This window comes from Crocodylus siamensis, chromosome 4 (genome assembly GCF_052110815.1).
Source record: "Crocodylus siamensis isolate JL-2025a chromosome 4, ASM5211081v1, whole genome shotgun sequence".
Classification (NCBI taxonomy): domain Eukaryota; kingdom Metazoa; phylum Chordata; order Crocodylia; family Crocodylidae; genus Crocodylus; species Crocodylus siamensis.
Window position 1 is genome coordinate 13,241,149 of NC_143398.1, and position 20,627 is coordinate 13,261,775.

General features: G+C 47.5%; 1 protein-coding gene across 6 annotated transcripts in view; it reads right to left on the reverse strand.

The window, feature by feature from the left end:
- Nucleotides 1-20,627, reverse strand: part of FRMD4A (FERM domain containing 4A) — a 272,648-nt gene that overhangs the window by 51,962 nt on the left and 200,059 nt on the right. For all 6 annotated transcript variants that reach the window (XM_090041830.1, XM_090041829.1, XM_090041828.1 and 3 more), the window contains exons 9-11: nt 13,446-13,511; nt 13,202-13,259; nt 11,376-11,462 (exon numbers count right to left, since the gene is read on the reverse strand). In XM_090041830.1, coding sequence (XP_089897956.1) covers nt 11,376-11,462; nt 13,202-13,259; nt 13,446-13,511 — 211 coding nt within the window. The remainder of the gene's footprint in view (nt 1-11,375; nt 11,463-13,201; nt 13,260-13,445; nt 13,512-20,627) is intronic.

Here is a 20,627-nt window from a genome sequence, read left to right on the forward strand (position 1 = left end):
TGTGCAAATTCGCTTTTATGCCATGAGCCTTTTTATATCAAAATTTGTTATATGCAAGGTAAATTCACTCTTATGTGATTGGCATAGATGCGCTTCCCCCTCCCTCAAGCAGTTAAGTCTGTGGGGGGAGGGGAAAGGGCCATGGGGCTGGGGCTCCTCTCACCCTGCCTAAGCTTCTCTGGGAGTAGCTGATGCCAGCTGCCTGCAGCTGCTGGGCTGTGCTGCACCCCGACTCCCCGGGGCTCCGCTTCTCCCCACTCACCCCAGCCCCTGGGCTGCGCCGTGCTATGGTGCAGGTAGGTGGTGTCAGCTGCTCCTGGGGCTGCTGCACCAGAGGCTGGGGTGAGCAGGGTCAAACGGAGGTCCAGGGGGCATGGGGCACGGCACAGCTTGTCCCTGCTCACCTCAGCTGCTGGTGCAGTGGCCCCAGGAGCAGCCAACACCACCTGCCTGTACTATGGCATGGTGCAGCCCAGGGGCTGGTGTGAGTGGGGACAAGTGGAGCCCCAGAGGGCTCGGGGTGCAGCCCAGCAGCTGCAGGCAGCTGGTATCTGCCATTCCCAGGGCCACTGCAGCAGGGCCTGGGGTGACTGCAATGGGAATGGCGGATGCCAGCTGCAGAGGAAACTGTCAATGGGTGCGTGGGGCGGGGGGAGGCACGGGTCTTGCTGCTGTGCTGGGCTCTTCTTGGGGGGGCGTGTGCCCCCAGATCTGCACGCAGGATGAGAGCAGGCTGCTGCCCACCACGAGCTCCAGGAAGAGCCTAATGCCGCCGCCAGCCCCAGGCTGCAGCAGCAACCTGCTGTCCCCCCTGCTACACGCACCCCAGGGGCCTGCACCCCGCGGGAAGAGCCCAGCGCTTCTGCTGTACTGCAGCCCTCCTGGGGTGCGTGTAGCAGCAACAGCCATGCCCCCCCCACCCCACGCCCTGCACCCACTGACAGTTTCCTCCACTTTAGTCCCCACTGAAGCCCCAGGAGCGGCCAACGCCACCTGCCTGCAGCCATGGGGCGGTGCCGTGCCCCTCCTCCCACCCCTTCCCTAGCCCCAGCCTCACTCCCTCCTTACCTCACCGCCATGGGAACGTATCCCTATTTGTTACCTTATAAACTGGGTTCCCTTTATGTGAATTCGATTTATGCGCAGATTTCCAGGAATGCATGTACAGCATAAAGCGAGGAAAATCTGTATTCTGTCTTGTGTTGCATCACTCACACAAACAGTCTTTTTCAAGCTATGAGTGAGAGTAAACTGGGAAGAATTTGGATCCAAACTCCTTCTCTGGTAGCTTTACCAGGATTGGCTTTTACCAGAATATTTTTTTTATATAATATTTTCTGTGTGACATAATTTAGAAGAAGAAAATACTTCACTGAGTAATTGCTCAGAGGCCTTTCCCCTTTATCCCTGAAATGTAAAAGACCCGTTGTTAACTGGACCTTTAAGTTGTCTGTCAGTAATCCTTGCTTAATATCTCTCTGCTTTTGACCTTCAGGCTCTGGGTCTCTTCTTTTGCCAAGTAGACAAACATAGCTTTGTCCAACTTGTGATCCTTTTTGCTTTCTGCATTTTTCAAGAGACCACATTATCTCAACAACATTTTTGGCCTGATCAAATAAAAGTTGTGTTTGAATTTATATAACCAGCACTGTATGCTCACTCCTATTGTGGAGAGGCAATTCCTTATTACATTTTAAAGGGTTTCTTTGGCTCAGAGTAAAAGCATCAGATCACAGAGAAAAGAGCAGTTATTTTGTCAAAACATTATTTTTACATGTAATGAAGCCCAGCAATTTTAGCCAGTGTGGCACGGGGGTAGTGAGCTCTCTGGACTAGGTACTGGCGGTGCATAGCACAATGGGGATCTGATCACTAACCACGGACTTGAAGTGTTGCTAAGATATCAATATATAATGTGTTGCCAAATATCAATATATAATGTCTTGATGTGACAGTGATGGGCATGCCTGGAGAGAGAGGTCATTCTTTTCTCTAATCCTTATATCTCTGACTCACCTATTCTTAATCTCTTAAAACTGAAGCAAATTATAGCTCCTATGAATTCTCATCCTCTCCTATTGAAATAAAAAAGAAACAAACCAACATAGTTATACTTTAGGGGCCTCATTTCAGAGCTGATGAAGACTTGAAGCTCCCACTGGCTTTATCTAGAGAAAGGGATGCTCAGCACTCTCACTCTCAAGGCCTTGCGAACTGTGAGCTGTATGTGGGCAGAGGAGAGGATCACAAATTGTCTGCCCAGCTTTGTGAGTACTAGTGCAGGTTGTAATCTTTATGCCAGCTCCAGCTCACAAATGCCCAATTTGTTTCACCATGCTTTGCTTGAGGTTACTACTATGCACCAGTTGGCTGCTGTGTTTACCCATTCAGCCTTGGATCAAGCATGTGAATATGGTCCTCTCCACCAGCGGGATGACACACAGACTTAATGTAAGCCTTGGTCTTAAGCTCTTCACTGGGACAGGAGGTCACAGAACTGTACTGCTCTGCTCCATGTGAAAGCATATTCCTGCAGAAAGTTGCATGAAGAGTCTTGGGGAGTGAATCCCCTGGAGACTTTCATCAAGAGAACGGGTGCACAGCAGAGCCAGCAGCAATGCCAGACCCCTCACTGCCAGAAAAAAATGGCTCTCTTGATGCCCCAGAATAATCCCAATTCTCAACCTTTTCAGACAGACTCAAGGCATCCCTCCAAAAATGGTAGCTCTTAATTTTCACTCATTTTTCGACTACTGAAAAATACTAGCGTGATTCTTCTGCTGCAAAGAGCTCAGAAAGACCACAACAGTCAGAATGCTTTTAACACTAATGGCTTCCTATTTGAAATCTCTGTGTCTATCTTGTGAATGATGTTTGCACACCTGCCTGGGCAAATATTGTACAGCACTCACAGGTATCTTGAAAAGGGTCTGGTTGAGAATCACGACCCCAGGTTGAGAGTAACTTCAGGAGTGCCTTGTGTTCAGAAAGTTTGGCTGTGCGGTTGCCTATCCCATGGTCATTTTGTGTCTGGCACACCCGTATTCATGCCCTCTTCCTTAGTCTAGCTATGGATTAATGCACTTTACCTTTATTTATCTGGTTAAGAGCAATCCTAGTGCAGGACAGCTTCGAGCAAACCTGAGGTAAGAGTGGTGGATGGCAATCCATTAACAAGTGTCAACTAATTTTGGCCTAGTCGTGACAAATGGCAAATGCGTATGTGGAACTAACTCTGACTGGGACTCTGCCACAGGGTCAGAAAAGATAGCTTTGCTTCTGAATAACTATTCTTGAGGGATTTCTGACTGACCCAGATGCTGGAAGTCCTGAATCTCTCAAGACAAAAACCCAGTCTCATGAGATTTCAAGCTCTGCTTGGGCCAGGAGTCATTCTGCCCTGGCTTACTTGTCTCTCATGTATCATGGTCTTGTATAAATGACTTCAGTAAGGGCAGTTCTGGCACTGCAGTTGCTACTAAATGACCTATGATAAGTGGCTTGCAGGGTCCCTCATATGATTTGGCGTGGACTAAAGGCTTAAACACTTTCCACGGGCTGTGTGACAAGGTGGAATAATCTGGCAAGGACAACCTCACTTACGTCTTGTGTCTTCTCTCCATCGCTCCAGGTTTAAAATAAAGAAAAAAGACTGCTGTTCTGTAAGATGCAAAACCTTTCAGAGCCTGAAGGGCAGACCACCTGACGGCCAAGCCCACAATCCAAAATGCAGAAAGGATCAGCAGCGGGACGATTTAAGTGCATCTAAACACTAGAAGTCAGCAGGTAGCCTTTCACTAAGAGCTAATCGCAATGCATAATTTACTAGAGTAATGCCACAGAGACTCTGCTGGCCTTTTAAAGCAGTATTTCCTGGAAATGCTTTGTTTCCCCCAGATCACTTGTACACTAGAGATCTTTAATGTTTTCTTGTAATACAAAAATGTTTACAATAGTCACAGGAAATGCTGCCATTCCTGGAAGATGCCAAGCACCCCATGAGGCCATGTCCAATTTCTGATATAAGCTGATGCTGGTTTTACCATAGGGCTCTCCAATGAAGGGTCCCCAGATCTCTCCAAGCCCCTTGCCACAGGCACCCTCACCCCACAGGCAGTGGACGCTGGGGGAAGGGGCTTTAGCAGCAGCAAAAAGCAAAGTGGGGAGCAGCAGCTGGACCAGGATATGGCGGGGGGCACCGCTTAACTCATCGGGGGCTGAATGTGCCCCACGGGCCACCAATTAGATAGCCCTGCTTTAAAGGAAGGTCTGTGCCCTCCAAATACATATATTCAGTACTATACCGTCAAGGCATTTTATATATACTGTACCTGGGGGGTACCCATCTCCTGAAAACACTGCCTTCCTCACCCTCTCGAACAGGAGGCTGAAGCCCAAAGGTTTAGATCCCCTCCCAAAAATCCTACTTTTCCTTTACTATGTATGCACTTTTGTAAACTCAGATGATCCTGGCAGCTACATAAATGTTGAATATCTTTTCAATCTCTCTCAGCTTCTGACCTCAGTGGCACCACGCGGCAATGAGTCTCAGCTCCAGACACACACCTCGTGTATCCCGCACACGATCTATCCACTTTGATACCTGCTGCCTTTCAATTCACTAACTGGCGTCTAGTTCTTGTGTGATGGGACAATGAACTGAAGCTCCTGGTCCACCTTCTCTGCACCATTCGTTAGTCTGCATATTTTTCTCCGTCTTTTTTATGTTGTGTTTGTTTATGTTGCTGGCCTGTCATTCCTTCACCACAGGAAAATCAAGGTTTACCACATAGCCACAGCAATTACCGACTTGACAACGCTTCCCTATGCCCTAAAATGAAGTGCTTCTCTATTTCTGCTACAGTAAAGAAGCTCTTAATTAGGTTATTTCTCCTCTGTCTAAACAGCCCATTTTTCCTGTGGAGTTAGAGCTCTCACTTTGCTCCTTGCTGTCTGGATAAGGCCCCGAGGTCACACAGCAAGGTCTCTCTTCCCGAACACAGTTTGGGTGTGGATTACTTGCAAAAGGACAGCAGAGTGCGGTACTTCTCTGCTCAGCCTTGACAGTTCTGGGACACGCAGGACCACCGATTTTATCTTTGCTAGATACCGCTACACACTAAGGCTAGGGACAGAAGCTGCACATAAACTAGCTTCAGTGATCAGAAACTGGTTTAAACCTGCAACAGAACAGAATCTCAGTGCACATACACCAGTTTCAAAATGAAACTGGTTTAAGATAAACCCGGTTGAATGTAGTATCAGGCTTACATGATTTGGGTCAAACCAGTTTATGCAACTTCTGTCCCAGACCCCTTCCTGGTTTAAGTTAAATCACAGTCCCCCAGCATCCCAGCATGCTTTGCAGCCCTGGGCTGGGCTGTCTGCTCAAGAAAGTAGGGCTGGCCCTGCCCCACTGGTCCCTAGCTGGAGCAGTGAGGGCTGGCTGACAAGGGGAATGGGGGCAAGCGTAGATAGGGATGCAACCAAGTCTGCAAGCAGGGGGGCACTGTGCCCCCAGACAAATTCCGGCTGGAGTCTGGGGCCAGGAATGGGGGTTACACACCCCTTCACCTGCTCAAATTTCCTGCAGGCTACAACTGGACTACAAATCCCAGAGGCACCTGGAAGCAGGAAGAGGAAGTGATGAGCAACCCTGCAGAGTCCCGCTGCTGCGATTGTACACTGCAAATCCCAGAGACCTCAGGGGCAGCAAGAAGATTAAGTGAACACATAGCCCATGCTAGCTACATGCCAGAGAGCCATGATCTAGCGCCCCCCCAGCTTCTGGCCTGAGTTACTGCAGGCATGTGGCTGCATTTCCTGAATCAAAGGTAAATGTCTGTTTACTTCTGTTTCATAGTTGGTAGGGTCGGAAGGGACCTGAGCAGATCATCGAGTCCGACCCCCTGCCGTGGGCAGGAAAGAGTACTGGGGTCAGATGACCCCAGCAAGGTGTTCATCCAGCCTCCTCTTAAAGACCCCCAGGGTAGGAGCCAGCACCACTTCTCTTGGAAGTTGGTTCCAGACCCTAGCCGCCCTGACCGTGAAGTAGCACCTCCTGATGTCTAGCTTAAATCTCCCCTCTGCCAGCTTGTGACTGTTATTGCTGGTCACTCCTGGCAGTGCTCAGGGGAACAGGGACTCCCCCAATGCCTGATCCCCCCCAACTAGTTTGTAACAGGCCACTAGATCCCCCCCCTCAGCCTTCTCTTGTGGAGGCTGAACAGGTTCAGGTCCCGTAGCCTCTCCTCGTAGGGCCTGCCCTGCTGTCCCCTGATCATGCAAGTGGCCTCCTCTGCACCCTCTCCATGCTGTCCACATCACTCAATTTAATCTGTGCTATTTAGACTAACCTGCAAAGTCTGAATTGATTCAGCCTTGGGCTTTTTGACTGTCTGTACCTAGCCTGAGGGCTGGATTCTGTTTTCAATCAAACTGATGGAAATGGAGAGTAAGTTCAGCACATTTACTTTGGGTTTATATCAATCCTGATGATAACTGAATTTGGCCATCAGTGGTGGAAATCCAGCAGAATTCATAGAGTTTTGTGAACACCCTATGCCAGGTTATGGCAGTATCTCAGCTAAATATCTTTTTACTTAATATCCTAAGCTTATCAGGCAAATCTAAAATACCACTGTCCCCTGCTCAGCTGGAGCGAGGGGACACAGAATACATACCTCTCCTTCAAGCCCATCCTATTTCCAGCTAGCAGCTAAAAGATCCCCGTGTCTGTTTATAGGCCATATGGAAACACTTTGGCTGACTTTGTTAATCATTTGCTCTTCAGCCTGGAGTTAATTGTTTACTAAAACTATTAAACTGTGTGTATTGAAGGATGCCTTTGGGCTCTTAAAACAGTGGAAATATTTCATTAGAACAACAGAGCCTTGCCTATAGCTACTACAGCTACTCAAGCATGCACTATTCATTATCATTTAGCCATGGGCTATGCCACTTGTGCCTGATCGAATGCTGCTGGGAGGGCTTGGAACATACCGCAGAGCTGTCATTGCAAGACTGGGTACAATCCAGACCGGCCACTCACAGACATTGTAGTACTCAATGGCCTGGTCATTTCTGTGCTCTCCATATTCTCACTGCCAGGCAACGTCAGCAAAATGCCAGTCAAAGACTCTTCCCTCATAATTCACGGGAAACGCCGCAGCTCCGCAGCAGTGATCTACCCTAGCTGAACATCAGGCCCAACATAATTTGGTGGTAGTGTCATCATGGATTCAGAAAAAATAAGAGCTACTCGAATCCCTGGAGAATGGGCAGAGCTAGTGAAGCAATGGAAAACCTTGCTCCCCTCTATCAGCAGAGAAGGGCCTCAGAACCCAAAACTTCAGAACCCAAAATGTCAAAAACGGGTTGGGATTCTGGGAACCGTGGGGACTCGAATCCTCCGTTTAAATGTGGAACAGATGCTGCACCAGCATCCCTACTGAAAGCTTCCCCAGACGCAAGACCACTCTCTCAATGCATCTTTGCCCAGAGGGACAACCAGAAGGAGGGATGACCTTTGCATGCAGATTATGCCTATCACGGCAAGTCCACTGATGATTTGTTTGCTGTAAATTTCTGGCCATGACGAATATACTGAGGCCATCGGTTGCATTTATCAGACTGGTGACTAGTTGGCCAGATGGTCATTTTCAGCCAATGCAAGCCGGGCCTGGATGTGACCAGGTAACAGGCAGAAGGAAACAGTCACAACCGATTGCCCATCCTCTGAGCTAGCCATTGGCCTCAAGCAGAGAAGAAAAGCAGAGGAGGAAGGGGTATGAAAGCTCTGTTAGTCTGGATTTCCCTGTGAAATGAAAAGTAATCAGGATGGGTATAAAAAAGCAAGCATCTCACTGCTTATAGCTTGAGAGTCCATTAACGGCTATGTCAGTATTTAATAGTCCGCCATGACCACCATAATTTGGCCAGACACCAATCTCGGTTGCAACACTAATGATGATGACGGAGTTACCCTAGATTTAAAAGGGAATGAGTGAGAGTAGGATCTGGCCCCTGGTCTTCCTGAAGTTTCCCCTCTGAGTTCAGCAGACTTGCTGACAAACCTACTTAGGATCCCACAGACAAACAACCGACGTACTCAAAAGCTGGTTTTCACTGAATGCTAATGGAACCACTTGCGATAGGCTCTGCCAGTCAGTGTGGGTTACAGTTTTACTTGGGAATACAATAACTATGAAAAACTATCTGGGGTGACATAATAGGAAAACATTACAATTCCTCTTATAAGACAAGCGAGGTTTTTATAATGCATTTAATATACATTTCTTGGTTTTAGTTGGTTCCTTGCCATACTTTTCTGCCTGTTCACATTCCAGGGAGATTTTTTTTTCCATTGTAATTTTTCAATTTGTTCTTGGGCAAGGTGCCCAAACTAAATAATAAAGATTAGCACAGCCATAGACTGTAGCCCTTCCTACACCAAACTCTGCTTTGTGTTTACAGCTTTACTAAAGAAAGTTCTCAATGCTTTTTTTAAAAATCCCTCTATGCACATGAAAGGCTTGAGGCAGCCTCTGGTGGCATAAAGAGATGAATCAGATCCTGCAGGTGGCATGGTGATGGGTGCAGCACAAAACCGAAAACCTGCACCTCAGTGACGGCTCAGGTTGCTCCAACCAGAGTCCTACCACCTGTGCAGGACAGGCAGCCTTTACCTGTAGAGCGTAAATAGCCTTCAGGATCTACAATGCATTCCCAAATGCCCTGTGCATGCTTTTTCCAGTCCATTCGGGGCAGTCTTCTACCAATGGCCAGGTTTGCAAGACCTATGCAACATAGCAATGCTTAATCAGCCCACCTTGATTCTTCAGGTAGTCTCTGGGTTATGCTGGTGGAAACCATGGATTAATTCTAGCTTGGAGACTAGACATCCAATGATTTTTGATCAATCCCACTAATCCACAACGTTTTCCCATGTTGTATACACAAGACTGCACCATTTTGTTGGTCTTCATTGATTTCTTGCAAAATTGCCAGTTTGCTAAGGTAAAAACTGATTCCCAGTGCAAACACTATTAAATTAAAATTCTCAGCCAATGTTTGATGCCTGCTTGGAGAAAAGGCTGGGAGAGTCATACAACTGAGTGATTCGCTTTGCTGAAGTAGAACTAAACGGCAGGTGGGACGGTGTCCATGGTGGTTTTGGGGGCCTCTCAGGTGGAGGGAGCAGGGAGAAAGGGAAGACTACATGAAGGAAGAAGAGACCTCCATACAGAGGCTGAGGAGAAAGGAGACCTGACTCTTCCAAAGGAGCCGGTGCACTCACTCAAGAGCAGTCAGTGGGACTGATCTTGATTCTTCAGCTTCTCTCCCGCTTCGTTCACCCACCGCAGCAACCCTTCTGACCAGAGAAGCAAGAACCCCCAAAGTTTCCCAGGGCCTGAATCCGGTCCTGGCAAGCTGGCTGTTGCAGAGCATTATTTGCCCTCGAGGAACCACTTCTGCAGCTGAGCCCAACTTTTGGAGGTGGATTCTATGGCAATGTGTGTGAGTGGGTGCAAATCCGTATCATAGAAGAGATGCAAAGTACCTATTGCCTGCGTGAGCGCCCTGCGGGTTAACAATTTCCCCTACCTAATGCAGCTCATCTGTACTTGTATCTAGGCTGATGTAAATATGTTGTGTAAACACCTTCCCAGCAGATAGAAAGCCTCATTTAACCAATGCATCTCTCACATTCTGATTTCTGCAGCAGAAAAGCAGAAGTCTCAAGTTTTCTATCTTTCAGTAGGCACCTCCTTCCAGTTTATCATAAAAGAAACTTGTGATCATCAACCAGCAGTCAATTTGCACATGAGAAGAGGAGAAAGTTGGATTCTGCTGAAACATGTCCACAGAAGGAAAACAATGAGTAATCAGGACAGCCAGCTGGCAAAGAATCAATGTATTGAGAAATATGGCAATTTAGCACAGGTATTTGCATCTGCAGATGTGCTGTGCCGTGTTCTGGACAGCCTGGCTCTGTATTCCCATGTGGAAGCCAGCCTGAAGCCTGTTGCTTCCCTCCTGATGTCTTCATGGTTGCCCAGGTATGACAAATACTGTTGGCTGGTTTTCCCTGCCAGTCTGAGACTGAGTGCTGGAAGCTGTTTAGTTTTCCATCAGGGGCAGGGATGACTGAGAAAGGCAGGTGCATAACCACAGAAAATTTGAGTCTACCTGACAAAACGAGCTCAGCCGATCAACACATTTGCTCCAGAAGAAATTCCAGGATGCTGAAGCCAATGTTATAGAAACCTCTTGGCCCTATTCACCAAAGTGACTCATAGTTTTAGGAACCCATATTTTTTGGGCATCTACCCTGAAAGGCTTTTGGGAGACCTGATATTTCAAAGTGCTGAGTACATGGTTTCAGCAAACCAGGCTTCAAAGGAGGATCAAGTTGAGTAATTTCAGTGGAGACCCAGAATAGGGTGGCACTGGAAACACAGGCTGAGCTTGTGCTTTAGAATAATCGACAGGCATACTCAGGAATTTTTCATCATAAAGCTCCTAAACAGGATGGAGATGGAGGAGAAATGTCCCTGCCTTTCGTTAGGAAGCTTTTCTGTCCTGAGTCCTTTTCTAGCATCTGATGAAACAGGTTGTCACCTCCAATAGCTCATAATTCTTTGAACCAGGTAGTCTGTAAGGTGCCATCCTGCCCTGCCTTCTACCTATCCTGGATTGACTGGTATCAGCCTTTGAGCCATTAATATATCAGCATATCAAATTAATGTTTCTCTCCCCTCAAAATTTGCTGTTTGGGGCTTTTTTGAGTAAGGAGGAGAAGAACTGCGCTTATCTGCATGTCAGCCCATTTCTCTTCTCTGATCTGATCTCTGATCAGTTCCTTCTCAGCATCTGGTAAAGTTAATGCTTATGAAAACTTATGCATTGCTGATTCAGTTAAACTATAAGGTGTGAATATACCCTGCCTTCTGCCTAATCATTTATAGCCTGGGCTATTGAGCTTTGACTCAAGCTCTTAGAGTGCTATCATCACTTCCTACTGATGATAATAAAAGCTGAAGGTGCTGAGCATATTGTAGGATCAGGTCTTCAATTCTTACTTCTTGAACCTTTTGCAGGATTGGGCCATGAACCAGATGACTGTGGGATTCAAAGCAGCATTTATGACACAATTTTTCACCGCACTGCAGCACTTTAATAAATCAGGGGCTACTTCAGGCTGTCAGCTTCCTCAGGCAGCCTTGGGAGATACACCTCCCACCTCCCATATCATCCTTGTAAATCAGTGATGGGAATCAGTGCCAGCGTTCAACCGCCTTTCGAACATCAGAACAATGCATAACACAAGTGGTGAGAAAAGGGTCAAATGGCACAGCGAAGTACACACTTACCTTTCTTGGTTTCACTTTGTCATGGTAGTCGTACTGAAAGATCCCCTTGTAGCTAAGTCCCAACCACCAAGGAATTCCCTGCTTGTCCTAGGAGATAAAGTAGAAGGAATAATATTGTATGAAAGGGGAAGATCCTTACTGATTCCCTAGTCCATTATTCAGGGGCAGGGATCATCCCCGACCATGGATACTGCTAAATTATCTCTGTGAGGTCCTCATATCCTCAAATGGAGTATGCCTGGCTTTTGTCATAAAGCTACTAAAAGTATCCCTATGGAAGCACAGCCCTTAGTTCCTATAGTAATGGCTCATCCTCTCCCTTTCCCCACCCCTTGCGCAAATTAGTCTCAACTTTATTCCCTCTGGCCTCGGAGATTGGAGACCGGTGAAAGAGAATAGCCCAGCTGACTTGAATTATGCTGGAGAACTTTGACATAAATCTACAAAACACCGCATTAATGTGAGGCGAAGGCTACCAAGTGATAAGGTCTGACAGGCCCAGACCCCAAAGACTTTGCAGTAAAGCCATTTTATGGAGTAATGGATGACATCTGATATGAGCCTCTTTGTGATGTAGGTAATTGGAACCCTCCGTGAAATTATATCCGGTTCGTTAATGTGCCAGAGAAGGGCAGGTTAAAAAATAGCACCAAAAACAATGCAAATCCAGCCAAAAGATGGAAGAGGTCTAAACTGGCTGTCACTTCTACACTCTGCATACAGGTTTGATCCAAAGCCCCAGGACCTGTGAGCTGCTCTGCTGAACGTGTCTGAGCTCTTACATCTTACGGGGACCGGACCTGCAGGGTCTGACCCAACACCCACTACGGGTAATATTAGCTACATGCTTAATGATAACTTGAAGAGTGCCCTGGGACAACTTCTGGGAGCAAGTGCTTGCAGATTTGGGTGCCAGAGCCCAATTGATCAGTCCTTTCCTATTTCATGGAAGTCAATGGAAGCTGTGTGACCTGTCCTATGAGAAAGGATGGGAAAACCACTTTCTCTCTCTCCAAACATAGCCCACAGAGTCCTACAATAGGACTTCCGGCTTCTCTTTTCTTTATATAGAAGGAAAAGATCAGAAAAGCCATCCTTGTGATTTTTATCATCCTATACTATTCTTTTTACAGTGTCATAAGTGGGAAAGACATTTTGCAGAGAGACATGAAAAATGCCCCTGTACATACAAAAACCTACTAGTACAGATAGAGAAAGATAAAAGATATCAAAACACCACCAGCAATGAATAGGGGGAAATGCTTTGGGGAAAGCAACTCTAGTTTCCTTTCTGTGTTTATTGATTTCACCAGTTAAAAAAAAGACAACAACTCTCCATCCTTGGTCAAGCAGCAAAGAGGTAATGGATCAGCCCCAGGGAATAACCATCAGCCCCAGGGAAGGCCCCTAGTGATTAAGTGCAGGAAGCTGCCATCTATAAGGTGCCAATAATGGCAGGTCCTTGAGTCACTCCTAGCAAGCTGCTCATATGGCAACAAGAGGGCAAAATCCAGGTATCCCAAAACTATCAGACCCTGCCACTGGCACTTCACTTTGGCACCACTAGTTCCTGTTGCTGCTTGCAGGCTGACTGCAGTCACTCCAGCATTGTGGAGGGGATGCTGGAATTTTATCTTGAAGAACAGGATTTTCCTTTACTGAACTGTATTTACTAAACAGGCACTGCAGAGTTGAAACAAGTTTGTCTTAACAAAGGAAGTGGAGCAGGACTTTTAGTGAAGTGTATTGTACATGGAGCCTAAGGTTTTTGTTTTGCCACTATTGTCAGTTTAATTCGATAATTGGCTTTTTTCAGTGGCACGTACCTTCACTGCATAATAATGGACTCCATACGTCGGGAGGGACTCTACAATGCTCATGTAACTGCAGAACGAAACAAAAGAGACAGGCACATGTCTGAGAAGCAGAATGGAGTGTATACATTCTCCTGAAAAAGCCCATGCTTTAAAAAAAAGTTACTAGACGGGAGACGGTTATGCAGAATTTCCAGCCCTCTACAGAATATCACAGAGCAAATACAGACTCCCGGCATTTGCATTTCTCACTTACTTTACAATTGCTTGGCCCCTTGTCTGTCCATTCAGCTTCTTGTAATGCTCAATGACTCTGTCCTCACTGGAAAGGGAGAAACAGAATTGTTTTATTTTTCATTGCAGCTTGCTAATCAGGGAAGATTGCAATAGCTCTGCAGACATTTTTGTTAAGTATGGCTACCAGCCCAGGGAACTGGTTGGGGGTGCTGGGCAGAGATTTTAAATAATTTCAGAAATACAAGAATGAACCAGAAAATAAAAATGGATTTCAAAGAAAGTTTCCTGGAAGATTTGAGTTTTACAATGGGGAATGAGGATCCGTTGCTTCAGATTTTCTCCTTTGTGCCTCAGTTTCCTGATGATAACTCTCCTGAATAAGTGCAATGAGGCTACCTGCACCCAGTGCCTTGAGATACCTGGTTTTTATTTTGCCTTGGTTCTTGTAATCATCTTGCAGAACCAAAGGGCCCTTTGGGTCACCCAGGCTGCTGAAGCGAATGAGGAGCACGCCTCACTGCTTCAGCACAGAGGCACAAAACCCTCTGTTCATCTTTACTGAAGCATTCTGGAGACTTCTTATTAACAATGCACCATTGCCTAGTATTTGCAGAGCTTCTGAGGCTAGCCCCAGCTACAGAGTAAGAATAAGAGTGAGAAAGAGAGAGAACGAGCCTTGCGACTCCAGCCTTGAACAGCCTCCTCCTCCCTTCTTTGCTGATGCTCGTATGGATATTGAGACAGCAGAACCACCGCACACTGTGAATTCCAGCACAGGGGATCCAGCAGGGGTAATTATGGGCTGGGGTTTGTGTATCACTTCCATGGGTCTCCTTTAATTTCAGCCAAACTTCTGCTGATTTGCACCTATATACCTGAGGGCAGACTCCAAGCCTGCTTTTCTTCTCACACTAGATTTATACTGGTGTAACTCCAATGGGTCTGATCTACACCGATGCAAATTAGGAGCAATGCCCATGAAGTCAGCTGAATTACACTGGTATAATACTGATGTGACTGGAGTGTCGGGCCCTCAGATATGCACTCAAATGTCCTAGCCATTGTGCCTTTACACTGAGGATGAGGTATCTTTGCTGTGCCTTCAGGAGGCACAACACAGAAAACTCCAGCACGGTGGGAAGGAAGGTGATGGCGACTTTACACCACTTTGGTACCCTCCAAACCTGAGCTACAGAGGACTCTAGAAGAGGTCAGACAGTGCTGGGGGCACCTCTCTACGGGCTGTAACACTGGATGCCTGTACATGTGCTCAGAGGTGCATGGTGGGGAGGTTAGAGAGGTTCCCGAGGAGCTGCTCTAATTAAAACGCCTCACCGTCACATGTATTAAGCCCCAAGACATTTAAAAATGGCCATGAGGCACTTTATCTAAACCACATTCAGTGAGGCCCAGAACGAAAGCCAGTCAGAAGGGCACACACACAGAGAGCACACGGCCTGCCTGGAACCATCACCCCCGTTCAATAAGGTCTAGATAACGAGTCCTGTGGCCATTTAGAAATGTGACAGCGCGGCCACGCTGGAGCGTTCTAATTAGAACGTGGAGCACACTCGATTAATTGAGTCTGCTCTGATGCACTCTAATTAGAAAGCCAACGAGCATGTGCATAGGCAACCATTGTGTAGAAGCTTTGCAGAGCTCCATCCTAAAGCCCTCTCAGCACACTCCTTCAACGGTGCAGAAATCAGCCAAACTAACTTCAAAAAGTTGCTAGGTCGGTCTTCTGAAGTCATCGGAAGCGTCCCTAGATAACTGAATAGGTATGACATATCAGAGACTGATACAGGACCCTTACTGCAGGCACTCTGTCACTAGGAACCCCCCCAAAAGTTGTTCTATCTAGGGACAAAAGCTCCAAGTTGGTGACGTTGGCCCCTGGTTGTGGCGAAGCAGCCGTCTGGCTGAGGGACTCTTTTGTCAGGAGGAAGAGAAGCCTGGCGGGTTTTCTCTGCTGCTGCAGAGAAGGCCAGAGCAAGCTGGGGTGGGGTAGGAAGGCTGATGAGCTCATCTCAGATGCTTCAAGACCCCCGGGGCCTTGATTGGAAATCATCGCAGATCATGTCGCACAGCAACAGTTCTGCTTACATAAGACTGCCTTCCAGCTTCTGTCTTCCCAGTCCCGTTTCTGTTAGCCTGCCACAGACCGTTGCAAAGGAGCTCACCTGGCCCTGCTGTTTAGAGCTCAGCTAAAGGCCGTTCACAATCTCGTCTGCGACACACAATGAGGGGCTGTGCGGAGAGCGCCGTGACATAGACGGGAGATTATGTATGCAGGTGGGGGAATCAGACATTTGAACCGAGGAGGTCCTCTGTTCATGCAAAAGCACCGTAATAATGCAAAGGAAAGGAGGAAAAGCAAGGCCGGGGCAGGGTCAATCTCAAGCAGAATGGTTGTCAGAGTTTAGTAGGCAACTGCCAGCTGTTCTCTAGCATTCCTGCCATGTGTTATGTGCGAGTAACTGCCTCCCTCATTCACTCCCTTGGGATCAACGTCCCCCGCTAATCCTGCCAAAATAACAAAAGTTGTCAGCGAGCCAACGTGTGCTGCCGGGAGGTCTTCCAGCAGGGTGCAACCTACTGTCCAGGGTGCCATTCTGCTCGGGGGCTGCGTCCATGGGGAAACGAATATGACAGCTCTCCTGACAAATAGCACCCAATCATTTGCACATTCAGTAAATGAAACATAAGCAAATCCTATCACCCAGAAGCTGGATCCCCAAGGGCAGGTGGCTTCCCCAAAGCCCGCAGAGGCTGTACATATGCATCTATGGCCTTTGGTACATAACAGTCGCAAGCGAGATTAACTTGTGGAACAAGAACTGAATGACATGACTGCACAAATGCTGGAAGGTCTCTAGACAACACTGTTCCTAGCAATAAAGAAGGACAGAGAGGACGTACAGTCCTTTAACATGACTTCATAGCCGGTTATTATATGGGAGCCTGATTCACTTCTGTCTCCGGCATCGCAGAAGCCCGTGTGAGAGCAGAACCAGGCCCCAGAGGTTGTTCTTTGCTCTGGTTCTGGTTCTTCGTAGTTTTTTGATGAGATGAATCCCTGGCATTAGCTCTGTACAGCACAATACCAGCGAGGAACAGCTCTCTCTCCCTGTATCCTGTCCCGTAAGCACCTGCGCGCTGTCTGTTTTTGTTACAAACTCTTAAAATCGATAAAATAATTACACTTTTCTGACACTGCTTCCTTTGGGCTGCGAAAGCTAGTCAAAAGTACAGCTCCCTCAAAGGAAAGCCAAGTCTTTAGAAAGCTGCCTTCTGGGGAGATGTGGTCCAGTGGACAAAGCACTGGGCTAGAGCTCAGGAGAAAGGTATTTTCACTTCTGGGTCTGCCACTGACCTGCTGTGGGACTTCCCTTCAGTGCCCTGTGCCTCAGTTTCCCCACCAGTAAGATGAGGAAAATGATATACTTACCTTCCCTTGAAAAATACATTTGAAATATGTATGAGAGCTAGCTCTGTAACCCTCCTTTCTGGAGGTCTCACGCACTGCTGTTAAATCATCTACCCTGGATTATCAGTGACACTGTGAAAGCCCACTGCCTTGCAGGCCTCCTTTCACACAACAGATTTGTTTCCTGCTCTCTCTTTCCTGCTGCCACATGCAAGAAATCGTCAGACACAGAGGTCAGGTTGCTGTCTCCTGTGTCAGTCCATGCACGGGGGGTCACCGTGACACGTGCCAATAAAAACAAGCACAATAATTCACTGGGCAGGATGAGAATTAGCAGAGCTTACAGACATTCTGGTTTATCATTTCAGCTGTTGCTCTTCAGGCTGCTATGGGGCTAACTCTTCCTGACAGCTGAGCGAGTGGCAGGGCATCGTCTGGGGCCACCTGCTGACCTGACCATCATGGCACGGACTCCAGATTGCCTCCGCGTCAGCGATGTCAGCTCGTCTCGTAATACATGATGGCTGTAGAGGGCACTCAATGGATCATTAGTGCCTGGAAATCATATGGAGCTGACATGCTACTGCCCGCCTGTCAACTCGTACACATCCATGTGAATGCTGCTAAACCTGTATGTGAATGATAGTCTACAGGCAAGGATTGTTATAAAGCTCTTATGAATGTGAGGACTGAGAACAGGCTCTGGTAGTAGCAGCTGGTAGAGCTAGTAGGCAGACAAATCTCCAGGATTTCGAAAGGGCATGGAGCCAGACTGAGTTCCCGCGATAAGGACCAGATATTCAGATGGATTCAGCCTGCGTTGTTCTGAGTGGCTGCCCATAGGTCTCTGGGCCTTACCGAGAGCTGAGCTCTTCTGATGTTGTGGCCCAGAGCTCCTTCATCTCTGCTGGCATGTTATGCATTTCATAGCCGTCCTGAGACTTGTTAGCATGGAGCCAACAACATGGGCTTTTACTTACGGGTTACTACAGGTAACACCATATGCTAAAGGGCAGTCCTTCCCTGCTGTAAACATAGCAGTGTTTTCGAGAGCTCTGGGCCTCATCGGGTGAGCACGGCAATCGCCTAAATCATGCAAGAGAATAGACTTTCAAAGGCCTATTGTTGCCTGCAAGGGGACTTATGGGACTTATCTTTGTGTCTGTATGCACAAGGCGCAATGCAGACGTAAGATCTGGATCAGCGTGGAAGTGGTGTTCTGCACTGCATTTAAAGAAAACCTAACTTGAAGTTTGAGGCTTAAGTTTTAAGGGGGGATTCTCAAAGGGGCTGAGGAAGGGAGCTGGGAACACATCTCCCATTGAAAGCCAGAGGATGTTGGCAAACTGACAGCCTGGGGTGCTCCTGAATATCCCACCTAGGCAATCCAACCTTCACTTTGCTCCTTGAATTTTCCTTGGGTATTTGTTGGGTGTGTGTGGGCAGAGGCACACATTAGCTCCCGGTTTAGGAGCTACTTATTTAAGATACAATAGAAACAGTCAGAAAACCAAAGCCAGGTGGAGCAAAACTTTTTCTGTTTCCTATTCATTTTGCATTTTGCATTTGTGTTTCAATCTTGCGGAATATGTACCAGAGGCATCCCGTGCAGACACAGCGCCTGGGCCAGTCCTCTCTCACCCTTTCCCACCAGGCAGCCAGCGGTCTGGGAAGTGTGTCTCACGCAGTGCACCGCATTCTGGGAATTGTAGTTCTCTAGAGCAGGAGTGGTGTTTCCTGCTCCAGGGCGGAAACTTTTCAGCCTATTCTTTTGCTGCTGAAGCCCATGTAGGGAAGGCAAAAGTTGATGATTGCAGTGGCAAAAAAGGGGGCCAACTTCCCCTCTTAGCAGCAGTGAGGTCTGCTGCCACCATGAAATTACAATTCCTAAAATTATGCCCCATGATACACGCTGCCCTTGCTGCTGCAATGTACAGCTGGGAAGTGCAAGCAGAGAGGGGAATGGGAGAGCGAGGCACCCCTCCCTTGGGCCACGTCTCCCTCTTGCCCACTCCACGTTATGCTGCTGGTACCTACCTTTAGGGCCAAATTAGGACATGGGCATGGCAGGCCTGCATTCAGGGCCCTGTTTCTGGAGTTGGAAGGTGGGACCAGAATCTCAGCTTTCATTTAAAGCCACCACCATCCCTCTAGCCATCACAGACTAACAGAAAGGCTTGCAAATGTGACATGTGAGTGAAGAAAGCCTGAAACAGCAGCTCGGAGCAGGGGATTTTCTCTGATTATTCTGAAGTCTGCCATATTACTCAAAGGAGGGGAGCCAGGGCCACAGTGCCGTCTAAGGGAAAGGGCACTGGAGGGAGTGCCCCTCCTTCCAGCCACTCTCCCAGTCCCCTATCTGCTTGCACTTCCCACTTGCACACTGCGGCAACATGGGCAATGTGTGCCGTGGGGCGCAAGTCATTCTGGGAATCCTAGTTTGGTAGTATGGCAGGATATGAGGCCACAAGGGCTTATGCTGGTGGTGCCTAGAGTCCTAGATGGCCTTAATTCAGCTCTGGCTATGAAAACCTCTTCAGAACTCAACACGCTGGTGTCTAGACCCGTAGTCCACCTTCTGTTCGCTAGGCAGTGCTCGCAGGAAGAAGAACATGTACCTTTGTGATTATATCCCATGCCAGGGGAGGAGTGAAAAGACATCCAAAATGATTTGCATGCGAGAATTTCCATTCTTGCTGAGTACATATGCAAATACATCATTATATATGGATGAAGGATAAAAAGGATCAAATAAGACTGCACAGCCGATGAACATGCATACACCAAAATATCCTTGCGGCGCTGGAAAATCACGCCCCATCATTTTGTGCTAACAAGAAAGAACCAGAGCATGAACCGGAAGACAAACAGAAGACTAAAGTGTGAAATTGCCTTACGCTGCATAACCAGAGCAAGATGCAAAGAAGCAGAGGCAGCGTATAAGGACTGAGAAGACAATTAGAGCTTTAAACATCCTTCCATGGAGATCATTTAAAGTCTACTCAGTGTTTCAGGGAAGTGGCTTCGGGCCCGAGTCATTATTCACCTCTTTCCAGTGTTAAAACTAAAAGTATTTGGGGGCGTAGGACAAACTTTTCTGAAAAATAATAAGGTCTGAATGTAATAAAAGTTGGGCAAGAGCTTGGAGTCACAAGGGCGCTGCGGGGCTAAGGTCACTTGGTTATGGGAAGCAATGAACTTTCTGACCTGGGGCCTGAACCTGCAGCTCTCAGTGGTCTGTCCTTACCCATGAATGACTTGCATGAACTTAATCAGGTTCATGGGGGAAAAGTGCTTTTTGGGAACAGCTGTAAATAAAATAGTATTTGAAGCAGATTCTCTGGCCTGGGTTGCCCGGCTCCATTTAAGATCCAAACCAAGGGAGTATGCGTATAAGGAAACCGGTCATCATGCCACGGCTCTGCAGTCTCTGCTCTTACACTGATCATGGTAGGGGCTTGTCAAGATCCACGGGAGCTCAGGGTCTGGCATGGCACAGTCTGGCCATGGGAAAAGGCAAAGCGTGTGTAAGTGGGGCTGGGCTGAGATGGAAGGCACTGGGCCTTATTTTGAAGAGGAGACCAAGAAAGCAGACGGCTCTCCCTCTCTGCCTTGTAAAAGGCAGTGCCTGCTAGGCATTCTCCCCTCTATTTTTATCATAAAGGCTTAGTTCATTGTGAGAGTATGGAGAGGGAGAGAAACATGGGGGGTCTGTACATGCCACTGCCTCCAATGCTGAGCTACAGCCCCGGTTTCTAAACCTCTCTTGAT